At 32.9% G+C, this 15839-nt stretch overlaps 2 protein-coding genes across 5 annotated transcripts; one reads left to right on the top strand and one right to left on the bottom strand.

Moving 5' to 3' along the window:
- Nucleotides 1-365: 365 nt before the first annotated feature.
- Nucleotides 366-6110, top strand: LOC101739969 (upstream stimulatory factor 1). 2 transcript variants are annotated; one of them, XM_004928149.5, is made up of 7 exons: nt 366-525; nt 706-749; nt 832-918; nt 1935-2012; nt 2506-2612; nt 3011-3195; nt 3721-6110. In XM_004928149.5, the coding sequence occupies exons 1-7, from the start codon at nt 470-472 to the stop codon at nt 3878-3880; spliced, it is 717 nt and encodes a 238-aa protein (XP_004928206.1). In that variant the 5' UTR covers nt 366-469; the 3' UTR covers nt 3881-6110. The 2 variants fall into 2 exon arrangements, with proteins under 2 accessions (XP_004928206.1, XP_004928205.1); XM_004928148.5 differs by having other exon boundaries at nt 2491-2612.
- Nucleotides 6102-15067, bottom strand: LOC101742108 (zinc finger protein 569). Of its 3 annotated transcripts, none has more exons than XM_004928334.5 (11): nt 14542-15067; nt 13480-13673; nt 13044-13099; nt 12533-12719; nt 11571-12163; nt 10837-11303; nt 9817-9933; nt 8797-8945; nt 7667-7761; nt 6626-6861; nt 6102-6427 (listed from the first exon to the last, which is right to left on the bottom strand). In XM_004928334.5, the coding sequence occupies exons 1-10, from the start codon at nt 14647-14649 to the stop codon at nt 6635-6637; spliced, it is 2193 nt and encodes a 730-aa protein (XP_004928391.2). In that variant the 5' UTR covers nt 14650-15067; the 3' UTR covers nt 6102-6427; nt 6626-6634. The 3 variants fall into 3 exon arrangements, with proteins under 3 accessions (XP_004928391.2, XP_021204974.1, XP_021204975.1); XM_021349299.3 differs by lacking the exon at nt 6102-6427 and having other exon boundaries at nt 6612-6861; nt 14542-14669; nt 14811-15044; XM_021349300.2 differs by lacking the exons at nt 6102-6427; nt 14542-15067 and having other exon boundaries at nt 6612-6861; nt 12533-12672; nt 13480-13621.
- Nucleotides 15068-15839: the final 772 nt, after the last annotated feature.

The following is a 15839-nucleotide window of genomic DNA, read 5'->3' as shown; positions in this document are numbered from 1 at the left end:
CATGTACGTAACACAAGGTACCTATAACGTTTCTTGAAATTTTCAAATAACAACTTTTGTTAATTAATAGAAGTCATTTTTTAAGCCTGGTTGCCCTGGAACATCACTTTTTACTTAAATGTTGACCCCTTTTTTTTTTTGGGTAGAGGGCCGAACCTCCTACGAGGTCCACGCGCAAAAGGGGCGCGCGGGGTATGTGAGATTCTACGATCTGCATGGTGTTGTGAACAGACCGCTGGCCCAAGGATTTTAGGGCCCACTGACCCCTGGGAAACAGATATCGAACAAAAATCGCTTGCCTAGATAAAATAAAAACTTTGAAGTTTAAACCACAGACAACTGAATTAAATCGATCAAGAAACTTCATGGCAATACAAAAAATGTTTACTTTGTCTATTGGTTGAATCACATGACCCGTCTATTTTGTTCCCGTGATCAAATCGTGGAAATTCAAAAATAATTACGCACAATGGCCAAAATTAAAATTGACGTTGATGACATACATGAGAATTCGCTCGATAACAGGTAATTTGTTTTTAAATATCCCGGAAAACCTTTTGTTATATAATTGTCACTTGTAATGCACCGAAGGTCAATATATTTTGTAACTTGGCAGACGAAAACGTACGTACTTCAAACATCAGTAGCCACTCATTCTGTACCTATATGTAATGTTTTGATTCCCAATTTCGTATTTATTTACAGTGCGGACAGTGAATATCTCGGTATTGGTGAAGAAGGAGCTTTCGGTGAGTTGTAAACGTAACCCTAATTGTCTGAGCCAATTAACTCTATTCAATTATGTGAAATTTAATTATGAATTAATTCTAGGTAGTACAGCGCCGAGACCACAGTTAGTACCTCAATCGTTTTTGGATACAAACGAAAATACCACTGCTTATCATTTCAAAGACATATGTGAGTACACTGTTCAATGTTATTGACTGAATGATCTGTGTAATTAATGAAGAATCATCTTAATTTTGATTCCATTGCAAGACACAAACATTGACTGAGTATAATGTGGATATTAGGAAAGGCTTGTAGTGTGTGCTATTATTGATAAATTGTATAATGTCAAGAATAAATAGTTTTATTATCTGTAAACTTTATTTGATCTTTAAAGCAATATCAAGATATTTATTGGATTTTATTGAAACATAATTTGAACTAAATTTGATTTTATGAAGTAAATTCTCTGTGCTTATGTTTAGGTCTTGAGTAAAGAATGCTTGATGGGATGAATTCAATTTGAAATCACTTAAATCCTTGTATTTATTTTTATATTCATTAAAGGTTAATTTACTTCATTATAAATGAACACTATTAATATTTTGTTCAATGCATCACATACATCAGAAATGTCAGAGGTACAGTGAAGTTGCCGTCTAAAGCTTAAGAACTCAACCATAGCTAGTTATGAGAACTTGTGATATTATAGATGGAGATAAAGAGGGACTTCTTTTATTTCTGTGTTTTGGATTGTATGTTCCAAGGAGAGAGAGTGCTTAGAGGAATTGTTCAAGATTATCCCTTCGCCTCTTTTTCCCTAATTTTTACTGTTCTTATTGCCTAGCACTGTAGCAGAGTTCATTCATACTATATTTTTACCACACACCATTTGCCTTTGGAATGAAGTCCCCTCCACTTAGTTTATTGAGATCTTTTTAGAGACACGTCTTTCTTCAAATTAAGTTTGAGGAGAGTCATTAGCAGTAAGCAGTGGCTGTGCCCCTAGCATTGCATCTCTCACCATATTTGTAACTAATACTTAATCAATGAGAACATTCATAACCTTACCTTCTTAACGTTACCTTGAACCTGTCTCAGAAATTTTGTTCCACATATGACTTACACAAAATAAAAAATATGGTCCACTAATAGTCCTACTGAACTATGAATTCTTATAAAATGTTACCTTGTCTTTGTTTCAGCTGGTACAGTAACATATAAATTAATAACAATGACGGGTGAAGAAAATGTTGCAAATGCCTCACCGTCTCCTCCTCACAGTAAGAATTTATTTATAAAGTAAAAGATTACACAAAACTTGTTTTTATTTGAAATGTACTATTGCACTAAGTGAGTTTAATTAAAACTTAAACAGCATTTCACGACTTTCAGTAGGGTACAATGCTTGCAAGGTACTTTATTACAGTGACATAGAATGTTGCTTAGTGATCCCAGTCACTGAATTGCATGTAATTAAATAGATAATATGTAAAAGTAACACCTTTTTATTCATATAAAAAAATATTGTAATAATTTTATATTGATTTGAATTAATTGTATAAGACCCATAGACAAATTCGTAAGGTTACTCCCACCAGCCTTACATGTTTTTGTGCCATTTGATTTTGAACTCTTAAACCCATTTGTGATTGATAATTTAAATGTTAAAATATCTAAAGAATTTATAAAATTATTTCTTTTTCTGCATAAAAAAACTGCTGCAAATGCTTTATGTTACTACGTATCTACATTTAATAGATTTTCCTGATGCAGAATACTATGTGATAAGTAATCCAGTTGATGTCTTTGGACCATCTGCTGCTGCAAAAAAGCCAATCCGCAGGGATCCACTGCAAGCCAAAGCTGTTAGTACTAAAAAGGTAACATCATTCTTACAACATATTTGAATTTAAATTTTACACTAACTGTTAATCAAAAAGGAATTAATAAAGATAGATTGTAATAGTATTAAATTAATGTAATGTACATGTACAATATGTACAAATAAACAAAAGAATTGAATTATGTAATAATACAATATTCAAAAATATTAAACTGAAATTTTAGTTTGTACATCTTTAATTATGAGCGATTCTAAACTTGTATTCGATTCGATTAACTTCGATTAATTGTATACTTTTTTTTGTGGTAAAATTACTTTTAATTACTATTAATTTCTTCATATTTACCCTTGTGAAGTGCTATATTACCACTAATTATTAAAATGGAGTTTGTAAAAGTATGTTTTGATATATGGATGCATATATTTTAAATTTAGCGTGACGATAAACGGAGAGCTACACACAATGAGGTTGAGAGACGTCGTCGAGACAAAATCAACAGTTGGATCACGAAGTTAGCAGCAATGGTGCCCAACTCGGGAATGCCAGACTCTGCCAGTAAGGGTGGTATATTGGCAAAGGCTTGTGATCACATTGCAGATCTCACAGAAAAACAAAAAAGGTAAATCATGGATTCAGGCTGTACTGAAATTTCACGTTCACAATCAGCTTCAGTTGAGGCATAAAATCATAAATCCCAAATTTATGTTATTACTGGTGGTTGAGAGTATTGAGCAATTCAATGTGCTTGCAAACTAACCTCTTCTGCTGTGAAGCAGTTATGAATTCTGCTAACTTTCTCGAGGGTGTGACAGCAATACAATAGAAAATTCAGCCTCGCCCTCCAGAGTGCTGACGTTTACACGATAATTAGGACAATTGTCGTGTCTGAGGTGAAGGTCTTTTTTTTTTGTTGTTGCCCTTGTATGCAGACGAGCATACGGTCCACCTGATGATGAGTGGTTACCGTCGCCCATGGACTTCAGGAATGCCAGGGGCAGAGCCAAGCTGCTGCCTACCGCTAAAACCGAAGTCTACGAATGACGCTAACCTCTCGACACTAGGTGGCGCGATACCGACATAATACATATTTCATTCTCACTCTTCAAGTCTCGATACAGTATTTACAAATTCCTTGTTGTTACAGGTTAGAAAAACTGGAATTAGACAACAAGAAATTAGTATTCGAAATATTGAGGCTGAACCAAGAATTGACTGAAGTGCGAAAAGAGAATTCTTCAATGAGAAACCAGCTCGCTGATAACTGTGTGGTCATTCCTAAAAAATCAAAAGACCCAAAATCATAGTTCACGGTAAAGCTGTTAATTAGTGTTTAGACTATTGGACTGAAATAATTAGGTGCTGTATGTCTAGCATACCTATGGATGATACAAAGTGGTCACATCTGGGCAGTCAAAATGTCATGAGAGTGAAATGAATGTATGACAAATTTCCTTATGAAAACTATGTTCATTGTACACAAAATGTGTTCAATATTATAAGATTAGAATTGTCTCCATATAAAACTTTGATAAATAAACGATTAAGCACTAGTTAAATACAAGATATGCAATATAAAAATGTTCGTTAAATAGCATACAACATTCGAAAATTATGTTTCAATTTTACTGTCGAGGCAGTAGTGTCTTGTTTGATTTGAATTTAAGTGTATTCAGTTTCATATACTTTAATTAATTAGATAATTAATTTTATATTAATGTAGATATCAATAATAGTTACTATACATAATCGATTTAAAGCTATTACTCGTATATTATTCTTGAATATATAAAATTACCAAACATCTTTGTTAACACAAAGTATTTTAAATATCATGTGATTTCCTGTAAATAAAAAAATAGCAATACAGAGGTCCCTCGTATGACATTAAAGAACACGGTTTCGATATTAGATGATACCGGAATTGAGGTATAAAGCTTTAATATAACATGATTTAAAAAAAAATATATATATATTGGAAATTGGAATTTTCCTTTAAATTGCGTTTAATAAGGAAAGTCTTTAACTTTATTGCTACCAAAAAATCGTTTAGTTCATTTTGAGATGGCCAGTATGTCTTTAGAAATGAAATTGATAAAGTTTTCGCTTGGTTTGTTTTTTAACATTTTCGAAAGTAAAGTGAAATGTGAAAAACAGTACATACATTAATTTTATTAAAAGTTTATAAGTGCATAATAATTTTGATTTGTGATATTTAAAAAATGACTTCATAAAGTTTAAGGTTAATCTAATTTTGGATCTTAAATATAGATTATGTTTGACAATATCAAGAAGCAATTTAGAATCAATTCTCTCGAAAGAAAAAAAAGGAATTTTAGATTGTATAAATTGCGGATAAAAGTCGAAATCATTAAATTTATACGAGGCTACTATGCATCATAAAAATTGATATCTTCAAGACATGGTTTCGATATAATGCGGTACGCATTGCTTTTATTTAAATTTCAAGGTCTCGTATAACACGGTTTCGACATAACAAGACAAGGCTTCGATACTACATGGCAAACCATGTTTCATATAACACGGTTTCGGTATAGGACAGTACGAATTAATCGTGTTATACGAGGGACACTCCTGTATTGTAATTAATAGGCCTGTCTTCAATAACACTTTTTTTTTGTTAAGTGTACCTGGCGATATACGAAGAAAATGTTTTCAAAAGGGCCACAGGTAAAATCGGGGTCTTTTAACTAGTATTTGTATACGAAATGAAGACTAATTTTAGTTATTTGTTTATCAGTAGAGTACAAGCTTTAAAAATCACTATCCAACTCTTATGACAGTCTAAATAAAGTTCAGAATTACTCATTCTCCCAATTATTTGTAGACAAGAGATAAAACAATTGTATAACACATATTAATTATAATTTAAAAAATTGTAGGCCATTGTTCATTGAATTTGTTGTATTTAGTTATATAATAATTAAGTTTGTGTCTGTGATTTAATGAACAAGGCACTAAAGTTGTATAGTTTGTAATGTCCGGCTGTTTTATATGTTTTAAATTAGGTAGTTCATAATAATTAAAGTTATATTGTGTAAATAAAACGTATATTATCAATCTTCACTAATTTATGGTGAAGTTTTTTTTGTTGTCTGGCAATACTATTCATCATTTTTTTCTTTTTTCGTATCATTTGAAAAATAACGATATGGCTTATACATTGCATAAAATGTAATTTGATACGAATTTTGCATCAGTTGACTTTACTGTGCAGTTGAGAAATAAGCCCTGACATTGTTATTTATTTATATTTATAAACTCTTCCTTCTTATATAATATGTCATTGTTTAAGTTTGGTTGCGTACCATAATTATTTTATTTAAATTATGACTAACGGAAATTGCATTTAAGTTAATAATATTGATTAAAATCGATACACGAAATTGGGATACGTTTTCTCAATTAATTATGGTCGTTTCCATTTAACCATAACTGTACAGTGATAAGTTTTTATATATTTTTTATATTATGTAAGTTCAGACCTATTTGAAATAAAATAAGGTGTTGTTGAAATTTGTGTGAACTATTCTTTTATGGTAACTTTTATATAATACTATACAAACTTAAGCGAGGAGGTTTGTTGCAGAAATTATCCTTTGAAATGCACAGCATGTGAATGGAGTGACTCTAGGTCAAATTATGAACCCCGCTCTAGTGGCAGGTAGCCCACTGAATTTCTCTCCGGACCTTCTCAGGGTTGCGTTTCCGATTCGGTGGTAGATTCTTCGAAGCACTGCTCTTGCTAGGGCTAGTATTAGCAACGTCGATAAGTTAGAGCCCCATGAGCTCACTTACTCGCCCGATGGATGTAGTATAAACCTTCGAGGTTACTGGAATAGGTAAGGGAAAAAAAGGGTTGGTGACAGGGTATGACAATAATGTCTTTAACGCATACTACAGACCCATAAGTTCAACTGTTTCTGAAAACATGTTAATGGATTCTCCAATCGACCTTATTTTGTATGGAAATTGTAAGAGTTCATGCTCTAACCATTGAAAATAATAGAACATAAATAAAATGTAAGTACTTTAATTTGTCAGTCACGATTCACCAGTCGCTTTTTCGGCGTTTTTTTATTAGTCGATATTTCTTCATCAGTCGTATCCTTAGGTCCCTTAATAGAAGCATCTGTTCCTTTAGATTTTTCAGTTTTCAATCTTCGGTCTCGAATCTCGTAACATTTTTTGCTTTTCATCAAGTGACGCACTATGTATCGTTTCATTGCGAATTTTGTGTGACAGTAGTCGCATACATAACCCGGTCCTAGTATCAGAAAAATACACGACATAATAAGTAATTATTCGTTTAACAATAATGAAAATGTATTTATTAAAATTTATTTAAATATGCACGATTAGTTATGTTTGAGAATAAACTTTACACAATATTCAAAGCAGCCACGGCCTAACAGGTAAACGCCAGATGTGCTTATAAATTGCGGATCGAATGTGGGGCACAAGCAATTTTGTTTTTAATTTTCTTAAGTAACCGTGTAATAAAACGTGCTTTTCCGGTTGGAAACTGAGGTAGTTCATTTTTTCTAATTGAAATTTCTATAAGGGGCTATATAACTATATAACTCTACTTTTATAATATTATTCGCGTTTCCTTTTTTGATCTACCCTGCAAACCAGAAAATAGGATAGTGATAAGTGCACGTGCGGCCTCACAACACTAGGGATGAGAAAGTGTCTGACAACGATCGAAGTATGCTGATATAATATTGTGTAATTGCTGCCCATTCTCTGGTGAATCCCTTGGTCGTCCTTATGACATCCTAAGCAGCATATTAAACAATATACAGCATACGGTGTGGTACTACTCTAGGCTACGCAGCCAGTTCGGATTCCAGTAACCACTCGCCAGATGTACCGTCAGTTTGGTAAATTATAATTCAGTACGGAATTACTGCCAAATTACACATTTACTTTGGTATTTTAATTATCACATCTTGCTGGTTTTTTTTTTTTTTAATATCACCTGTCGCCACTACAATAATACATTAGACAGTATATTCTCACGAAAATATGTTTAACAGCTTTTAGATATTTTTAACGTGTTTAATTACCCGTGTGCGTTTGTATGTGACTTATTAAGGTGGTCCGCCTCGAGAACGACCGCTCACAAAACCCGCATTTAAAGGGTTGATCGCCCGTATGAGTTCTGCAAACAACCAAAACAAAAACCATTTGAAATATGTTATTAATACAACGTCACTGATTCACCTCAAAATTCAATGACTGAAAGTAAAAATTATTCAATATTTTTGGGGGAAACATAATTTTTGCGTGAAAACTACAGGCTTCTTGGATTTTCAAAAGTTGTGGTGCATAGTAGTGCTACTTAAACTACTGATTAAAAAAAAATTGAACAATTGTGGTCGTGGTAGTTAAAAATGTTAAGAAGTGTTTTCAGGATCTCAATTGAGTCGACTATTATCAAAGGCGGCAATCTGACTTTTGGACAATGATTGGTAAATCAGAAAAACGAATTATTGACTTTGTATTCCATTGGCAGTCACAAAACTCTTCGGAACGACATCTTAGATAAATAACAGGTTAACTATTAACCTTTATTTAATGCAGGTTTTGAACCGTATTCTTTGAAGGAGACGATTATATTCAAATAAATCTGTATTGACATATCAATAAAATATTTTTGTCCAAATGTACAGATTGCCGCCTTTGATAATAGACGACTCAATTATTGTTTTTTTTATTTAATATCGACATTTTACTCTTTTTTTCTCTCGTGGATTTACCCACCCTCTGATTTCCGGCTATCGTTAAACTTTGGAACACGTATAAATTAATCAAATTTACTCATTACAGCTCTCCCGCATTCTTTTTTTTAAGAATTTTCATACTCAGTAAATTTTTTTTCATTGTAAATTTAATAAACAAATGCGTCTCTAGCCCATTTAGCTCCCGTGTACAATCATTACCCTAGGGTCCTCTAGTATGGAATAGGTACAAATGGACCACAGGTAAAGCTGCTTATAATTAGAGATCATTAACAATATTAATACCCTTGGTTCTAAAATAGAAATAAAATGAAAATAAATGGTTGCTTGTGAAAAATTGTGTGTTATCTTTTTCTTTAACTTTATTTTTCACCACACAACTTCCTTGTTACTGGAGTTTTATTATCGATCTTTTATATGATTAAAATAAATATGATAAACATTTATTAGATTACCTCATATGAATAGTCAAATCGTATCTTCTGAAGAAACCTTTCCCGCAATCTTCGCATTTCAATGTGTAAGTCTTCGCGTGTCGCTTCATGTGAAGTCGCAGGTTACTGTATGAGTTAATCGTCACCCCGCATATATTGCACACGTATTTCTGGGAAACAAATCACTGAATGATATAACAATAGTAATATTTATAATAAATAAATAAAATGTTGTATCATCATCGTTTTTGATACGCGCGCGTATTCAAACATTTCTTTGCACAGACACAGGATAAAAAAAATCGTGTTAATTAAGTTACGATATTTACTAGTAATTTACAAGGTTTTAAGAGTAATAGACATGACTGTAAGACATAATGAGCATCTTCGAACACAATCCACTCGGGAACACTATATAATTGAATTTCTGATCAAAACGAATGTGATTCAAATCTCTTGTATTGCATTTTGGTTATTGCATTAGTTGGTTACCGAAGAACGTGGATATCAGAAGGCGAGTTCCGACACCCACCTTAAGGTATATCATCGCCCAATTACAGTGGGAAAGAGAAAAATATATTGAAAGCGACTTTATACCAAATCTGTTTATTTCGATGACTATTATTAGTGAAATGTTACGCCGTTAAGAGTAACGCCATCTATCGCCGAATAGTCGAACGAATATCGAAGGATTTAGTAGCGCCCAGAACGCTCGATAAATACAATGCCATCTATTGACAGATAGCGGAAACTACTGCTAGAGATGTGTGGAATATTCTCGATAATTCTAGGATTGAGGTATCGGCTATAAAAGCGTTGTAGAGATGGCACGCAGTCAGTCAGTAGTCGGAACTACTCGAAGCGAAACAGCGAACGGATCACCTGAAGTGAAGCGGAACAAGCGAATTGAGAGTTTTAAAGTGTTTGTTGAGTGTTTTAAGTGTTCTAAGTGTTGAATACGGGTTATAGTTGTACTTTGGTAAAATTTTATTTATTCCGAACCCTCAGCGCGTAACAGAAATAATAAAATGTGCCGCTTACCTTTTTAGAAACTTTCTCCGTTGTTATGCCCGTGTGCGTAACCATGTGCATATCCTTTGTCCTCTGCGAAGTGAACGTGAGCATGCACTGGTCGCAACGATAAATTTTGTTCTCATTCTGTGAACACAATACGATAAAATGAAACGATTTATCGTAACGATAAAACGTTAGTTCGTAGTCACTAAAATCGAACTAAAACTTTCGAAGAGTACTCTTATTTTTTGTACTGTTTGTTTCCTGTTACCTTTTTTGGTGCTGTAACAAAATTATCGTATTGTCGTCTATGATCCTTGATTTTAATTTGAATGTTTTGAAGTTCTTAAAGAAAAATGTGAAAGATTCCGTAACATAAATAGATATAGATAAAACAAATAAAGTCCCGTTCAAAACCACAAATTGTCAAAAATGTAATCCAAGAAAATAATACATTTTCAATTATCGGACTCAAACTGAGCTTCGTTGTAAATACGTGAAATACGTTTAAATATTATTATATACACATATAATAGATATATAGATATCAAATACCTAATAAAGAGCAAATAAACCTATTCATCACATAAATGTTTTCCCGATGAGGGAATCGAACTCATTATGTGTACTTAGACAATCTATTTATATAGACATATGATATATTCCATTTGCAAAATCGAAGAGTATATTCCGTTTTTTAAGGGGATGTTCATTCAAATGCTACGTTTACTTACTTCACTGGTGGTAGGACTTCTTGGGAGTCCGAGCGGGTAGGTACCACCACCCCGCCTATTTCCGCCGTGATGCAGCAATGCGTTTCGGTTCGAAGGGTGGGGTGGCCGTTGTAACTATACTTGAGACCTTAGAACTTGTATCTCGAGGTGGGTGGCGCATTTACGTTGTAGATGTCTATGGACTCCAGTAACCACTTAACACCAGGTGGGCTGTGAGCTCGTCCACCCATCTAAGCAATAAAAAAAAAAACAAAAAAAACTTACAAAAATCACATTAAACTAAAGAGATTTTAAATATTGCATTGAGACATACTGCATGCTGCTTCTTGTGTCTACAGAAACGAGCCATGTCATTGAATTCTTTGCCACATTTATCGCATATCCTTCGCTTGTATCTGTGATCGTCTTTATTAGGATTCTTAATTGTGTAACGATGAATCTTCCGCGAGTGTATCCTAAGCGCTTTCATATCCTTGAATTTCTTCTTACATTCCTTACAGAAACAATTTTCTAAATCGAACAATTCGTTCATTGATTTCGCGACATCAGTGTTTTTATTCGCATCTATCATGCTGTTTTCATCGTCTAAATTGAAATTAGAATTTTTCATATTAAAGAATTCTTCTAAAATTTCTATATTTCCTTCGACGTTTTCATATTTCTCTATGCATTGACCAGTTTTGTGGTCGCTTCCATTGCTCTGAGATTCTAAATCTATTTTATCTCCAAATAAAATATTGTTTATGATTGGCGTGACGGGCGTTGACAGTCTCGGTAATACTAAAATAGAAATATCTGTTAAGATTAAGTTTGCCTCTATATTGTATTTAATTATATTGACCGACGCCGTACATTTTTTTTTTTTTTTTGTAATTGCCAACCTATTGAAATAATGTATTTTCTAATGCACTATAGGCAGATTGAGATTGAGCTCGTTCAATTTCAATCGAATAACAAATAAATATCTATACATAAAAAATATACTTAAAAAAATATCTAAACAGCAAAAAATACTAAATTTACAAATAAATGAAGTTTTATTTATACCTGTCGGTGACGCTAGCAACCCCTCTAAAGAAAATTCCGTATTGAGTTCATTTTTCAAGGCTTGCTCCAAGTTTTTGTCTATGTTGTCTTTTGCTCCATTTTGTACATCATTATTATCCAGGGCAATATTTTTCTTTGTTATGTCCCCGGGAAGATAAAATTGTCCCAAAACCTTTTCTTGTTTTGTAGCATTATTTTGTGAATTATTTTCTATTAGAATGTTATTTACTTCTACGTGTTTATTTTCTTTGGTTTTATTACCATCATTAACTTGATAATCGAGATTTGCGTCAACATTAATGTTTACATTTAAATCGTCTTTACAGTTCTCAGAATTTATATCATACAGTAGGTCATTTTGTATTTCATCAATGTAATTGTTATCAATAATTACGTTACTTTTAATATCACCATTATTGTAACCAAAAAAATCGATTTCTTTATCGTTTTCTTCAATGTTTTCCTTTTGTTGGTCCATGATTTTATTATTTGCATAATAATTGATATTCAATTGGTCCTTCTGTACAGGGCTTTTTTTAGGCGTGTAACAATGATCATTCTCAATCGAGCGCGGTGTTGAAAACGGACTGAAACTGAAAAATCGAAAATATATTTTGTAAATAAAACTTCGGTAAATTAGGAATACATCGTGGCCTTAAGGATAAGACGTCCGGTGCATTCATGTTAAGCAATGCACCTGTGTTCGAATCCTAGGCGTAAAAAAGTAACTATACTGAGACCTTAGAACTCATATGTCAAGGTGGGTGGCATTTACGTTGTTGATTTCTATGGGCTCAGATAACCACTTAACACTAGGTGGTCTGTGAGCTCGTACACCCATCAATGAAAGAAAAAAAAAAGAAAAAAACTTTACACAAATTAAATGATTAGTGTAGCCAATTTTTTTCAATACAGAATAGATGGATTCAAAATCATTCAAGAAAAAGCAGAAGGAATCTTACTTAAAGTCCAATCTAAAATCTGTATCAATGGATACATCATCCTGAAGCCACTGAGAATCTAATGAATCATCCAAAACGTCAGCCTCTTCTTCAATCACCTCTCGTATGATCCTGGCTTCAGCATCCGGTACCTCCTCGCCCTGTAGGATGTCGGTCATGAAGTTGCGTATGCTTGTGCATACAGATTCTATAAACAGAAACAAGTAACTCTGTTTTTCTCACTAACAAGAGAAAATGATACTGACAAAGCAAGCTTTTAATAAATCACCATGATTACACCAGAGAAAATAGAATAGAGATAGGAATATTCAGTACCAGTAGTGAGAGAAGTATCAGTGTATTTGGTGAAATTTGATGGTTCTTCCATGATTTAAAGTAAACAAAATGATGAAAATTTTTGTAATGGCTCAACAAAGAAGTGAGTCTGTGTGAATGGTTGTGCAGTACTTAGCATGTATGCATGTGTGTGTTACTTAGTAGGCTATAAATTATATAATGAAAAGGATCTCACCATTATCATCATCTCCTTGAGTTGCAGGTGTATTGTTCCCAGTCATTGTAGGAAATCTAAAACAAATAATTATGAAATTAATGAAATGAAATTTTTATGTTAATGTAATTTTTCTCTATCTTTCCTAATTATCTTTTTAAGATGAGGTCAAAATCTTACTACTCTAGCAGCTACATTGATTAGTCAATTGAATTTTAATACTTATTATAAAGAAATATGTTATTTTTTGCATCAATGTAATAACAGTATGCAATAAATCTGAATGATTTTTAACTGAAAAGTAATTCTCAATGAAAGGGATGTCTCATAATTTTCAGATTTACACATTATTATTTTAGCATATTTTTTAAGTACTTAGTTATTATGCATATTAGATCTGAATAATAATAATTAAAAGCAAAAACAAATAAAATTTAAGTGATATTTTTGTACTTACCTAAAAGTGAAAGGATGGTCACTGTTCTTTAAAAAATTACAGAAATCAACATCATCGCCATTATTTTTCATTGCCACAAAATTTTTTAGCTTTTTATCTGAAGAGCGACATTGTTTTTTGAATTTACATGCTGTCTTCATATTTAAATAACAATCTTTGCAAAGTTGAAACGTGAATGAATCATTTCGTTTTGCCTGGAATTTAAATTTTTCAATTATTTTCACTACAAAAACCAAGTTCAATCTAATCTAGAATCAAATCTAGCCTTCAGACTAGTACAAAATTGATTACAAATTAAAACATTTCCTATGAATTCCAATCCTATGCAGATAGATAGATAGAGAGACCACTTTGGAAACCGGTTCACTGGTGGTAGTACCTCTTGTGAGTCCACACGGGTAGGTACAACCGTCCTGCCTATTTCTGCAGTAAAGCAGTAATGCGTTTCGGTTTGAAGGGTGGGGCAGCCGTTGTAACTATACTGAGATCTTAGAACTTATATCTCAAAGTGGGTGGCGCTTTTACGTTGTAGATGTCTATGGGCTCCAGTAACCACTTAACACCAGGTGGGCTGTGAGCTCGTCCACGCATTTAAACAATAAAAAAATAAAAATGTTCTCTGTCTGAACATAGCTAACCACTGCCCAAATAAGGTTAGAGGATTGTAATGATAATAATTCAGCTATTAATCAGTACACACTGCTAAAGAACTTTACTAACTAGCAGTTATAGCTCTCATACTTAAACTATCATTCTTGCCTATAACCAGAGTACTCCATTTGTCTATAATTCTACCTCTGCAACTTCCTAATAGTACTTATGGTACTGGTGGTATGCACATTGCATGCCCATAAATAAGTGAATACCAATATTCATAATTTTTATAACTCCCCTGTTTTAAAGTGTAGGACATAAGTTGAAATTTTATACACTTATGTTAATGTCTAAGGGTGAGCAGCAATAATGGTGATATGGTGCTTAATATAATTTTGTCGGGGTCTTTACTTAGTTTTCTAAATTGGAAAACGAGACGTGCAACAAATACTGTTTTGCTATACATACCTGCAAACCAGTAGAGTACATGAACAATCTTCTATTCTTCTCACTGTATTGTACAAGCTCCATAGGTTCATCATATTTTATTAGACATCCCCGACAGAACCCCTCCATAATTATGAAATGGCAGTTTTCTGCGATATTCCAATTTGTTCATATACATACAACTAGCTCTTCGTTATTTTGTTTACAACTTTTGAGTTTCAAAAGTGAGTTAACACAATTGAGTATTCCTGTTAATTATCATTTAAAAAGTAGGTAGGTACGATACTTACGAACGAATCAAGTTAATATATTTTATATTATGGCAGTTTGAGAAATATTACTTTTTTTTAAACAGGTAAAATAAGATAACGCATTCATCTTCTTGTGTTTACAATGTTTACATCTGTTTAAATTTATCTTATCTATGGTTTACATCACAGATTATTTAATTGTTTAAAATTACCATGAAAGTATTAAGTATGTATTACGTACAACTAGTACCATACTTATTACTAGTTAATTACAGTCCGCGCGCGAGCTACGAGGAATTTTAAGGAATGTTGACGTAATGAGCTAGTGTTGTAATTAGTCGATATTGCGCTATCGATACTAACAAATCTTAAGCCAAAGTGCGATTATAAAATATAAAATAGTTTTATGAGGGTAAGTACTTCAAATAAATAAAAAAAAACAATTGATCATGTATGAATTTAATTTAATGAACTGATACTTATTGAACAAAATGAATATGAAATCTTGTTCATTACTCTCGCAAAGATTAGATTAATCAGTAGTTGAAGAATTCTATGTACTATTGTCACTCTCCTCGCGTACTTCATTAATAAATGATTCGACAACATACTCCATTAAGCCATTCTTTTGACAGTAATGTTCCTCTATTGCTAAGCCATGTTTATTATACTAGTGCTCGCCAATCCTTTTTCATTAAATTAAATAGCTCTTTGTGCAAACAAAAAGACTTATAAGCGTAAGACTATTTATATTGGAAATCACACGTAATTAACACTGCTAAATATCGCAAACTTAAAAATACCGAGTCGGTAAGCGTACTCTCACGTTAAGGTCGACGCTAGTACTGGGAGAGTGCGGGGTATGAAGCGACGGTCGGGCGCGGTGCACGCACGCCTGCTTCCTCAGCCCCCGAATCCTCGGAGCTCGCGCGCGGACTGTACATACCTTTAATTTAAAATCACAGATTAATATATTGTAGGGATTGGGATGAAGATGAAAAGAGATGAGATGAGATGGAATAAAATGTCAGTAAAAAAGTGGTTACTGAGACATTTTAGTGGACTTTT

The sequence above is a fragment of the Bombyx mori genome, chromosome 18 (assembly GCF_030269925.1).
Source record: "Bombyx mori chromosome 18, ASM3026992v2".
In the NCBI taxonomy this organism is placed as follows: Eukaryota; Metazoa; Arthropoda; class Insecta; order Lepidoptera; family Bombycidae; genus Bombyx; species Bombyx mori.
Note: the sequence above shows the minus strand (reverse complement) of the source record. Positions and strands in the feature narration are given on the sequence as shown.